Here is a 13469-nt window from a genome sequence, read left to right on the forward strand (position 1 = left end):
CTATAATTAAGTAGGCTACAGGTATAACTTTGGGCTCTTTATTCACTTTAGAATATCTCAACCAATTTCCTCTTGGACTAGGGATTCTGGGTATTTATTTTTAGCTGAAATGTTACAATAAAACCCTGGTGAGCTACTTTCAAGGCCAAATAAGTTTAGAAATTAGTTTCTGTTGGCCAAGTACTAAGAAGCTTTCATCAAAATTGGGCAATTTTTCTTTCCTAATTGGAACACAACAGGCAACTCTGGTATTCACGAAAGCAAAATATTCACAATTTTCAGAAAACCAGTATTATATTACTCCACATAAAAAAACAAGTTTAAATGCAAATATAGGAAAACTTCCTTTTCTAGTGTGTAGGAGGTCTAAATTATGTATACAAGCAAAATGGTCATTTCTAACTTAAGGGGAGTGGGGGGGGTTGCTTTCACAGCCACTGATTACTCAAATATAATTTGCATTTAAAACTACATATTTGCCTTTGGTCTTTATTCTCAACTGAAATAACATTCTTTAGAAATATCTTCTTTTTAGAAAAATAAGTAAACACCAATGAAAGATGCTATCGGCTGAGCTATTGAAAAGAATCTCAATCTATGCAAACATTCTATGATTCATTGATTAAAGGTTGATGCTAATATTAAAGCTCCAACAAATTGTCAGGAAACCAAAAGTTAACTACGCCATTTAAGCTTTACTCCCTAATGTTTAAATTAAATGCTTCAATATTCACTTGGTTTACTGGAGGCAGAATGGAGGAGTAGAAAGATCACTCACTGCCTCTGGAGATTCTGGAGGCAAAGGCCTTGGGTTCCTATCCCAAGTCCAATGTGTGACCTTGGACAAGTCCTTAACATCTCTAAGCACCATTCACTTCATCTATAAAATGAAAGCTACATTATAAAGTCTCTGATGTCCTTTCCAACTTTGAATCCATGAGCCTTTTACTAAGAATGCAATCTCAGGGACCCTTGAATATAGCATATATACATTAATTATATACATTAATGTTTATATTTTCTATATGACTTTAGAGAAAATGCTTATGTTGAATCTAAAAAATGTTTATTCTGAACTAACAGTTAATTTTGCTCCACTAGAGTGTGTAGAAGCTAGGCCATTTTTTTAGAACAAAAAGATTATAATTTTAGATCCAATGACCTATAAAAAATGCAGTTGCTCATTGAATTACAGCAATATACTTAGACCTTTTTTCCTGTTTTAATCCTTATTACCTAACAAAATAGGCACACTGCCAATGTTCATTTTCTATGTCACAGTTTTAAATCACACACATGCACACATGCACGCACACACACAAAACAAAAACAAAAAACCCAAGACACTTAGTTTTATGTGCCCCTTTCAAAGATGGCTTGCAAATAAATCTGCAAATAATTAAAATGACTCACAAAGATCTAATGATGTAGGACTCATATTTCGATGGACTAAAATGATTCTTTATGCAAGAATCTAGAATAACTTCCAGAAAAGTACAGTAAATAAAAGACCTTTAAAAAGTGAAAAAATATGCTGTCTGAATCATTCAGAAGAAAAAATTAAAATTCATGCTTCCATAAAAATATTAAGAAAAGCTACTTCAAACTTTTTTATAATATCAAAGTTACCAAGATAAAATGAGATTCTATGAGGCACCTGACACATACTGTGTCACATTTATATAGCACATAGTAGGTGCCATATAAATCCTTATTGTACCTTCTCCCTTCCTTCACTAGCAGTTACTCTAGAAGCAAAAGCTTTCATCATCATTTTTCTTTATTTTAAAAATAAGACATAACAATAGTAGTTCTAAGTTTTGGAAATCAGGAAAAACTCAAACCACTGACAATGTTCTAAGTCTCAGAAGTGATTAAGGCTAGTGATGTTATATATATATATATATATATATATATATATATATATATATATATATATACATATATTTTTTTTTAAAATATTAAAGAAATAGTCAAAATAATTTCAGCAGAGTCACATTTGTGCAATGGAGAGAGAAAATGTCCATGTGGACCAATACAGATAATTCATATTTTAAAAAAGCATTTTGTGTTTTAGGGAAAAGATTTGTCTAAAATAATCCAATATTTCTGTCTCTTTGAAGATTGCCAACCTTGGGGCAGCTAGGTGGCACAGTGGAGAGAGTCAGGAGGCTTTGGAGTCAGGAGGACATGAGTTCAAATACAGACACAGACGCTTAGAAATTACCTAGCTGAGTGGCCTTGGGCAAGTCATTTAACCCCATTGCCTTGCAAAAAGAAAAAAAAAGAAAAAGAAATTGCCAACCTTTCTCAATCATGTAGACTTATTCTAAACTGTACCTTTTCTTTGAAACCTGCATCTTGGAAGGAATTCCACTTAAAACTAAAATGGTGCTCCACCACTCAAGAGAATTACAATAGGCTTTTAGAATAGAAAGGAATCTAAGAAAGCTTTGGTGAAATTTGCATCTTCAAAAAATGGGGGTTCAGTTTTAATTCCTCTGTGGGTTGAGTACAAGAATAATTCCACTATTAGGTTGATTCAGATTCAGAGATGAAGATCATCTCAGATTCACAAAAATCTCAGAACCTAAAGGGACTTCAAAGATCATCTAAACCACCCCTCTAACCCTTATCTTTCCTTTACCTAAATTAGACTGTGCAACTTCCACCCATATTCCTAATACTGCACTTTGAGGCCAAGCAGGAAAAAAAGTTCATTCCCTTTTCCAGATAAATACTCTCAAATACTTGAAGAAAACAAATATATCCCTCCATGCATTCTCTTTGTTCCAAACTAAACATCACCAAGTCCTTAAGGCCCAAATATCTGGGTCACCCTCCTTGGGATGTCATTCAATTAAAATATAGTTCACATTAATTTATACAATATCAGATATGTGAGTACCACTGGGTTTTCACTTTTTTTAGTCAGAGATAATGGAGCAAAGCCTTAAAAATGACTATGAACATATTTTGCCTTTGCTGTATGGATCTGTCTCTGATGAAATCAAACCTATCAGATCAGTTCAATACTTCAAAAAATTCTTAAATTTGCTTGTGTGGTACTTCCTTCACCTATATAGTTCTTAACTCCTCCACAGCATAGCTGGTGGTTCTATGAGTTACTATGACTAAAAATAAGAAATTATTATCCAGTGGTCAACTATCTTCCACAAATTATCTATCACAAGCTATAATAATTTCTAGGGCTAGAATTATTAAATTTATTTGGATCATGTAGTCTAGAGAAGCCTATAAAATATAAAATTAATAGGATAACAAAGGAAATAAATTACAATGAAATATAATTATCAAAATTTTTATTTTTTTAAAACTAAGTTTATAAGTCTCTACTATTCATGGTAGGGGTGGAGTGTAGAAGGGCACATAACAAACTGAGATTTGAATAAAGGAAAGGAATAAAACCAAAATAAAAGACAACAGCTAAAAATAAACTCATGACTAAGAAAAGATTACATTGAGTGAAACTGAAAAGTAATAAGATACTGCTCGTTAAGAATAAATCTTCTTGATCATGATTATAACACACAAGAAAAAAGTGTAGCTGTGTAGGTATTGTAAAACCCATTTCCAAATACCATAAAATATATATTAAAGGTAATTACATGTTTTTGAAGTTCTCTCTAAAAACAGGATTTTTAAGAACAGTCTTTCTTCTTAGCAAACAACAGAGAAAGATTAGTTGGAAAGGTTGTTTTTTTTAATTGCTAAATTCAACACAAAGAATGGCATCCTGCCATTGCTTACCATTTTATGATCATTGACAATCATAAGCTCCAAGTATTTCATTTCTTCAAACACTCCACGCGGTGCCTGTCAAATGACAAATAGATTAGAAAACTCAAGACAAAAAAATCTCCAACTTTGGCAGATTGGGGGATTGCTCTGAATCTTAGATTCTTTATTTATATATTCCATCAAAGGTGAAGGACCCAATTAAGAATATGGGCAAAGTTATCTATGAGGTCAAGAAGTGAGGTTCTCCATGCTATTTTGTTAGAAGGATAAGCTAGAATTCAGTCTAGCATAGAAAATAAATCTAAACAAAATAAGAGGTGGGTAGTATTCTTCATCTATATTTTATATCAGAACAAAGATGAACTAACAGTGATGGAGTAAATAAAGCAGAATGAGATACATATTTTTGGACATGGTCAATATAGGAATTTGTTGTACTTGACTATGCAAATTTGTTATACAGGTTTGATTTTTTTTTGCCTTCTAAAAGTGAAAGGGAGAAAAAAATCAGTGCTTTGTAATTTCAAAAACAAACTGAACTTAGAAGAAAATAAGATTGATAATGTCAGATATTCCCCCTACTAAAATTTTATGTTTTTAAAATGTATGTTAGGAGACTTATTTGTGGAATTAACCTATAGTATGATAAGGGGAGGACCTGTGATTTCTTTCAAATACAAAATTCATGGGTGAGGAAATTTCATCTACCTGTCCAAGCTGGCACCTTCTCTGAAACTTAAATTTTGAAATAGTTGCTTAGAACACTTAGAGACTGAGTAATGTGTGCAGAAACACACAACCAGCATACATCAGAACCCAAGTTTTCTTGGCTTTAAGGAAGGCTCATTATTATTATTATGCCATATTATTATAAAGCTCATTCATTATGCCAACCTTGTCATTTCTTTTCTATAAGCTATCCTATGGGCTACAGAGCAAAGGCTATTAATTCTTATGCTTCCAATAAATGTGGTTGAGGGAGAGGCAGAATTAGATAAGTACAGCTGTCTCTAGGTACAGACAGAAAATAAATGACCTGTCTTCCAGAGACTCCTGTCTATATCCTTGTGACTCAACTGACAATACCTGATAGTCTATGACCTAGGAGAATATAAGGAGGGAAAATGATCATAGGATGCAGACATCATGGTAATTGGACCCCAGGATTGTAGTCAGCCTGGGTAAGAGAGCAGGGACAATTGCTAGTAGAGGATTACTAGGTATCGGGGAAGGTAGGGTTTCCACTGTGAGAAGACACCTGCTCTCCAGGTGTCAAAGCTATGTAAACAGAGCCATAGTTAGCTAGTTGTACCTAGGGACTCTGCATTGGTCTTCAGGTGTTCTATCTTCACTTGAATCTCTCAAAGGATTAACTCAAATCCCATTTCTATAACGCCTTTGCTGGGTTTTTTTCTCCACCCCCACAAGGGGTAAGTGCTTCCTCCCCTCTAAAATTACTTTGTATAGCTGAACAAGTTGTGGTATATGATTGTAATAGAATATTATTATTGTGCTATAAGAAATGACAAGCAGGATGATTTTAGAAAAACCCAGAAATATTTACATGAACTTTTTTGTGAGTGGTGTGAACAAAGGAGAACAACTATGAGTGACTTAACTAATTTTTTGTTTTGTTAGAGTTTTCTTCCACAAAATGATTAATATGGAAATGCTTTACATGACTGCACATATATAAACTATCAGATTGCAGGGAGGGAAAGAGGGACACAATTTAGAAGTCAAAACTTGTTTAAAAAGCAAAAAATGTTAAAAAATGTTTTTATAAGTAATTGAGGGAAAATAAATTAAAAATTTATTTTGTACATGATCATCTGTGCATGTTATATCCTTCCCAAGTAAAATTAAACACCTTGAGAACAAAAAAAAAAAGTGGCTTTGTCATTGCATCCATCCCCATTAGCCAGCACGGTGCCCTACAAATTGCCGGCACTTAATAAAAGTTGCCTTCATTGAGTTGAATTTTCTAAGGTCTTCTGAAATTCAATCAACAATAGTGGAAGGAATTTCAGAAGTCAAAAAATTCTTAAATGCAGTCTAAACATAGTCCATTTGATGACATTAACTTCAGCTACATTGTACCCCAATTCATATTAAATCTCTTCTTTTCAGAATCAAGTATTTATGGATAGTTTTCTCTTTCTATCCCATGGCTCTGACAAATGATAAACCATACCTGTATGACTTCTGAGCAATAAACAACGCCAGGCCTACTTTTTCACTTGGATTAGTATCATATGACCCTTTAACAACATGCATAACTAAGCTTTTTTAGTCATAATTTGTACTTTTATTTCTCTATAATATCTCAAGGAATCAATAATAATGATTTCAGAGCCTCTAGATGCATGATAATTGATTGTATAATGATTGATGGGGATGGACAGTTATGGAAGATTAGTAGCATATCTGTTCATTTTTGCAAATGCCAACTTTTGAAGCAGTTGCAAAAGTGATATAATAGAATAGTCACAGTATAAAACCTTTAATACAGGCTTAGAAGAATGACTAAGAGTTAGTATGACAGGCTTAATGTATGTAACAATGATATTCAGTGGACCCAAATCACAACAGTATGGTTAAATCTTTCCTGGTGTAGAACAGAATTCCCCTATATCTTATTCTGGCTGTTTCTTATGCTATATCTTTCCATAAAGCCTTCATAGAGGAAATACTCCATGGGCTGGCAGTTTTCTTTTTAAAATATCTAGAGGGTAGTAGTGCTGCACTTGGGCCATCTCTTTCTTTGTCTTTATACCTGGCCTATCTTTCTCTTTATTTTAAATCTCACCTTATTTATGCTACTGTTGGAGTTATTTACACTCACTAGGCATCTTTTCATTATCATCAAATCACCTGATTTTTTTCTCATTATCAGAAGAAAATAAAACTTAGAAGCAGAGACTATTGAAGTCATGTGTGATTCCTCAGATAAAATAAATATTTTGATCTCTTCAATTTTGGCCTCTGCTTACTACCTATCTGCAGCCCCTGTCCAAAAGATATGAACTGAAGGACTAACTAGACAGACCATATGATGATTTATTGTAATCTGGATACTTGCACATTTTTCAAATTTTCCTTCTCTCAAATATTAAGCAGCTCTGCCAGTTTCGATTAAGAATGTCCTTCAGGACTCTTCATCATGTTCTATGGATCAGAATCATAGAATCTTTGAGCTGGAAGGAACATCAAAAGCAACCTGATCTGTCTTCTACCTAAACAAGAATGTCCTCTGTAACTTTCATTATGATGTAGTAATGCAGTTATGTAATTTTTTTTTCCTTGAAGATCAATGGTGAAGAGGAACCCACTGCTCCTCAAGGAATCCCATTCCACTCTAGTATAGGAGGCTTCTAGCACTGTGGTCTCTCCTGATTGGATAGTTCCTCCCATAACCTCTACTTAATGAGGAGACCCAGGCCAACCATATCTCATTCCTCTCTAGGCTGCACTCTGGACTTTATTGTTACTCCATGCTGGAACCCTCTGTCTGATTCCCCTACTCCGTTTCTGCTTCTTTTTAATGTATTGTCTTTCCCCCATTAAAACATAAGCTCCTTTGAAGGCAGGTCTTTCTGTTTATATTTGTATTCCCAGCAATTAACCTAGAGTCTGGTCCACAGTATTTAAAAAATTGCTTTCAGGGATTCTTCAAACCTGTGTTATCTCCCTTGTTGCTCACAGTCTTTCAGAGATTGCTGATAGTGGCTTGCCAAACCTTTCAGTTCTTTTAGTCTTCTAGGATTTATTTTATCCCAGCCAAAGAACAAGCAACAGATTTTCAAAAATAATTCTGTAAAATATACATGTTTAGAGTCTGAGGAACCCAAACTGCAAGAAAATCAAAAGTGAATGGGAGACTAAGTGGTCTATGGAGTAGAGCACTTAGGTAAACTCTTGCTAATATACTGACTATCAACTCCTTAATAGTCATTTTTTCTTCTGTCCAAAGATTATTCTCCTTGAAAAAAAATAGAAAGGAAATAATAACCAACATTATCTTTTCTCTTCTGCCAATTATCAATGCTCATTCCAATCCCTTTGCTGTTGTTCTTCTTTTTCCTAATTTAGCTAAAAAATGTGTGAATGTGGAGAATCTGGATACTGAAAGGGAATTCCTTTTATATTTGGACTTTACATACAGCCATGTCTCATTGTAATGATGGACACCTCAGTTGAGCAACAGGCAGGAGCCTCATTTGATATTGCTCCTCAAAAGATGGCTGAACAAACTGTATCTCTGATCTCACCTGTCAAAGGACCTTATATAAATTTAATATAGATTTGTGGAGTTTGAAAGTTGCATCTTGTTCTCTTGAGTTAAATGCTATTACAAAATCAAACAACATTAAAAAACTACTGTATTTCAGCATTAACAAGCCTAATATCTTTCTCCTAAATAGGATTCTGTAGTATACAAAGGTCTTTTACATTCATTATCAGTTTCCTCATATATAAAATAAGGGGGAAGTTGGAATGCATAGTTTCTAAGCTTACCATTCTGTTATGACATTTGAGGCGAAAGCTAATACTAAGAGATAGGTGGGGGAATAGTATTATTCCTTATCACATAAGAAAATCAGGGCTGAGGTTGAATTAAGTTTCTAGCACTGGTGAACTGATAAATTAAACAACTAAATTCAGTTAAATAGTATCTAAAATTGGCAACTCTCACTGTAATTACTTGATAAGTTATCTACTAAATTACCATGTAATCTATAAGATGGGGAAATTAGTTCTTGGCAACACAGTATTCACTGTGTAATTTACTAAATAGTCTCATAATTATAGTTTAAGATTACAGGACGACCAAAAATAAGCTTCAGTTATTTAGTAATTCACAAGATCTGTGATCTCATTTGTGTGGGTACCTACACTGTCCTCCATCAGCGCAGAGTGCAAGCAAGCCAACTAAATGATACATAGAATGTTGGTCTTAGAGTCAAGAAAGCTCAAGTTTGAATCCTGTCTCAGAAACCTGGAAAAGTCACCTAATCCCTCACAGTCTCAGTTTCTTCACATGTAACATATTAACCGTTGCTATTCTTCTTCATCATCATCTTTTCCTCTTACTACTTCTATTACTACTACTACTACTACTACTACTACTACTACTACTACTACTACTACTACTACTGTTACTAACAACTATTTCTACTACTTCTACTACCATCACCATTATGACCATCATATTTTTCCTGTTCATATTCTACCATATATCTTCAAAAATGGGTCCACCTAGCATTATTAAAGGTCTTTCTCTAGGTCTTTTTATAGTATATGGGGACTAGCATAGTGCTTAACTACCCTTCTGTTATTCCCTGCCCTTACCATATGACTAGCCCATCTCCTTTTCCAGTCATACAAAGCTTCCAGATATATCATTTTGTGTCACTTCTTGAGCATGCCTTCTTGGGTCCACCATGTCTTTGCATTCCCTTTGGAGTCACCTGCAATTTGGATTCTTTAATAAAGATTTGGTCTGCTGAACAGAATCGTTGTGACTGCCTGTATGTTTCCATATTACTGAGGACATTCTCAAGATACATGAATATTACTCTCAAAGATTTTATAAAGATAAGAAAATATGTAGTAGTACATCAATTAATAAAGTAATAGGTATCTAGTTATTAGTGTTTTCCTGGTAAGACTTTACTGGGTATAAATATAATCCATGTTTTTCCCCATTATTTTATTATGATTTCTTCCCAGTGATACCTTATTTTTAAAAAAGTGTTCAAGCAAGTAAGTAAACATCTATGTGCCAGGAACTATCCTTGGTGCTGGGGAAACAAAAATAAAAATTAATCAGCTCTATACCCTAAATGAGCTTCATTATACTGGAGAAGAGGTAGGAGGAAGAAGAGTATAATATGTGTATATATAAGTAAACACAAAAAAATATAAAGAAAACAGAAAATAAATCTAGAATAGGCACTAGCTCTTCAGGGACATGACAAAGTATAAATTTTTGTCTGCTTCTCTCCCACGAATAATATTTATAAATCTGAATGTAAAGTTGTCAGCTCTATGTGTGAAAATGTCAATTTCCTCCTTAGAAAACAAGAAGTTTGCTGGTAATATTTCTAATCACAACTATAAATCCCCTTCATTGTATCAATAGTCAAAGGTTGGCACAAACACCCCTGGAAAGAGAGAAAAATTTCTCATGATATATGGATGTTTGTAACATCTGATAAGGCAAGGATGTCCTGAGACAGGAGGAATCATATCCCCCCCCACTTAATGGAATCTCTGACAGTCTGACATGAAGCAGACACCCTGAATCAGAAATGGAAACTATAATATATGCTGTGTAGCTTTATGAAAGAATATGTAATTTCATTGGCTGCCATCAATAATTTTTTTTTAGGTTTTTGCAAGGCAAATGGGGTTAAGTGGCTTTCCCAAGGGCACACAGCTAGGTAATTATTAAGCATCTGTCTGAGACCAGATTTGAGCCCAGGTACTCCTGACTCCATGGCCAATACTTTATCCACTGTGCCACTTAGCCGCCCCCACCATCAATAATTTTGTCCAATTCTGAAATATGCTCCCCCCAAAATCTTACTTTAAGTCCAAATCTCTAACTGGCTCCCAATCATGAATGACAATAGACACAGATAACTTAATAAACACATATGTTAGCTTAAATCTGTTTTGACTTTATTAAGGTCAAACTTTCGGAGATTGTTAGAAAAGTCTCCAGTGTGATGAAATATGAAGGGAACAAGGGCTACTCAGAGGTAGAGGAGGAGAGAATTCTTTTTTTTTTTTTGGCAAAGGCAAAGGGGTTAAGTGACTTGCCCAAGATCACACAGCTAGGTAATTATTAAGTATCTGAGTTAGGATTTGAACTCAAGTCCTCCTGCCTTCAGGGTCACTGCTCTATCCAGTGTACCACCTAGGTGCCCTGGGAAGAAAGTTCTTTCCAGAAACAGGCCTGTGCAAAGAAAGGAACTGATACTGTAATATTATGTCCTGTAGAAAAGCAACATTTGTCTAGAATATAAAGCACTCAAAACAAAGTATTACTAACTTAAATCTAGAAAGGTAGGCTGGTGTCAGATTGTAAAGGACTCCACTGCTTCAGTGATGGAATTTGTAATTTATCTTGGAGGTTATAGGTACTGAAAAATTCAATACTAAAAAGTACTGAAACCTTTTTTTATCAGAAGAGTGATTTGATCTGACTCAGGCTTTAGAGTTTCACCATTTCCCTCAAGGCTTTCAAAACTATGTCAATGACAGCACTGATTTCTTTAATCTCAACTTTGGCCCCATCATTCCTCCTAAGACTTCCGCCCACATTTCATTTCTATGTATTTATATCGCATTTTAGAGATTGAGTTGTAAGGTTCTAGATATGATGGTGGTTCTGTTACTATTGTGGTAACAGATTGCTGTAGAATGTAGAAAAATAACTCCATTTACTTTCTATCCATTGCCCTTCTGCAAGTTTTATTCATGAATGCTCTTGGGATGATGTGTCTTATTTGGCTCCCATGACAAATTAGTCATAGACTTATTTTCCTTCCCATAATCTTTTTTTTTTATGGTTTTTGCAAGGCAATGGGGTTAAGTGGCTTGCCCAAGGGCCACACAGCTAGGTAATTATTATGTGTCTGAGGCCGGATTTGAACTCAAGTACTCCTGACTCCTCTATCCACTGTGCCAACTCGATGCCCCCTTCCCACAATCTTAACTTTCTAATAACCTCCTTGGTAGTGTTTTTACATAATACCTGTATCCTAAATTGCATATCTACTGGTTACTATCTCCTTCTGCTTGGCAAAATCAGGTGTTTCTTAAGTAAATCAGTTTCTTGGCCCTTCTGGCCTCTTTATTGTGGTGACTTCTGGATGAGTTAAATTTTTGTAGGAATTTGAAATTATCAGGTCAAGATCTCTGCCTTTTTTTTTTTGTTTTCCAATTCCTTTCACAAAAGGCTTAATTGAATAGAAGAAGTTGAAGTTGTTGACACTGATTAGAACTACTGCTCAACTTTGACCTTTATCCTGTTTTGATGATTTGGTCTTTGCTCTAATTAACCAGTGCAGACAGCTGATTTCAATATAGTTTTCATATCAGGAACAAGTTGTCTCCAATCTGTAAAACTAATTTCATTTTTTATGATACTGTTCAGTATTCACCATGTTCAAATGAATACAACTCTTTTCTGAAAGAGTTCATTATCTGAGGACAGAAAGCTTCTGAGAATTCTATCAGACTTTGACTTTCATTTTTCATATTTTTCCCATCCTCTCATATGCCCACTTTCACAATTAATACATTGGCTTGGTTTGGCAAATCTTTTCAAGAGCTTTCTGGAATTTATATAATAAGTACTTTATGAGCTGTGGTTATTTTCACAGTTGCATTTTTTTAATTATGGTTACTACTAGACAAGATGACTGAGGATTCTGTAAAATCGGTCCTTGTTGCCTTTGAACATTGGATGAAGGCAATTTCATAACTCCTTTATTAGCTTTGTCAGAAACACTTTGAGCCATCTTTCCACTTAATTTTCTGGGTCCATTTACCACAAAAGAATATTACTATTGTATAGTTCCAGTCATCCAATAATATGTCAATTTTTTTGATCACTGGAAAAAAGTTCAAATATTTAAAATAACTAAAAAATCAATGTGATTTTTAGCATCCTTTGTCCTCTTTTCCATCATAACACCACTGTTATAATGGAAGTACAGGAGGAATGAACTGGTAAAAGTCTTAGCTTTAAAAGATCCAAGTCTCCCCCCTGCATCGGGGGCCATCTCCAGTCACCCTGCTTCATGACTTACCAACCCCCAGACGGCTCTGGAGGAATGAGGCTGACAATTTTGCACAGTTCTGCCTCATTTACACCAAATTCACTTGCAAGCCATGACATCAACTTTGTGATGTCATGCTCCTCTTCAAGAGTTAAAAACAAACCACCATACTTTTTTCCATTTTTTCATTTGTGTCATGGTTTGCCAAGATTAAAGGATTCATCAACTAGTGATCAACCAATTGATAAGGTGTATTTTTCTTCTTAGCTTATTCTTTGAATACAAATTCAAATCTATTAGTAAGATATAAGAGGTCTTTCCAAGTATTGTTTGAATATTTTATAATGTGATAATTACTGATTTAATTATATGAATTTTAGTTTACTGCTATATAGCTATATTTAGGAAAAAAATTCAGCATTCAGGGGTTAAGGATGGTGATTTTCATTTGAAAAGGAAAAAATAATAAGCCTAATTATCCAATGTCTTCAAATATAATTATTTCTTGCATGAATACTTAAAATAAAATGTGCCTAAACTATATGGAAATATGTGCTTGTGCATATATGTGCAGATAATTATTATTGCTCTACTTTTTAAGAAAAGATATTTACATTTTTATAGGAAAACTTTTGCAAATATATCTGATACAGCTACCATTTTTATAGACCAGCTAGGTTTGATATAAGATTCTGTCAACACTAATCAGTATGAATTATCAAAGGAGCAGAGAAAAAATGCTAAAATCTCTCTATGTAATACAACTCAAAATCAATGATATCTAATATATTTGAAAAATGAAGCTATTACTGAAGTACAGCAAATCCAAAAATTTATAGTATCAATGCACAAAGAAACTCAGCCTCATAATAGCTACAACATGAAAATGCCAGAATGAAATAGCAAGCTTTA

General features: G+C 34.2%; 1 protein-coding gene across 1 annotated transcript in view; it reads right to left on the minus strand.

Moving 5' to 3' along the window:
• The window catches only part of ADAM23 (ADAM metallopeptidase domain 23), a 236395-nt gene that overhangs the window by 87775 nt on the left and 135151 nt on the right, over positions 1 to 13469 (minus strand). Inside the window, exon 9 of the mRNA XM_074192744.1 lies at positions 3772 to 3837. Within this exon, the coding sequence (XP_074048845.1) occupies positions 3772 to 3837 (66 nt within the window). The remainder of the gene's footprint in view (positions 1 to 3771; positions 3838 to 13469) is intronic.

This window comes from Macrotis lagotis, chromosome 6, assembly GCF_037893015.1.
Source record: "Macrotis lagotis isolate mMagLag1 chromosome 6, bilby.v1.9.chrom.fasta, whole genome shotgun sequence".
In the NCBI taxonomy this organism is placed as follows: domain Eukaryota; kingdom Metazoa; phylum Chordata; class Mammalia; order Peramelemorphia; family Peramelidae; genus Macrotis; species Macrotis lagotis.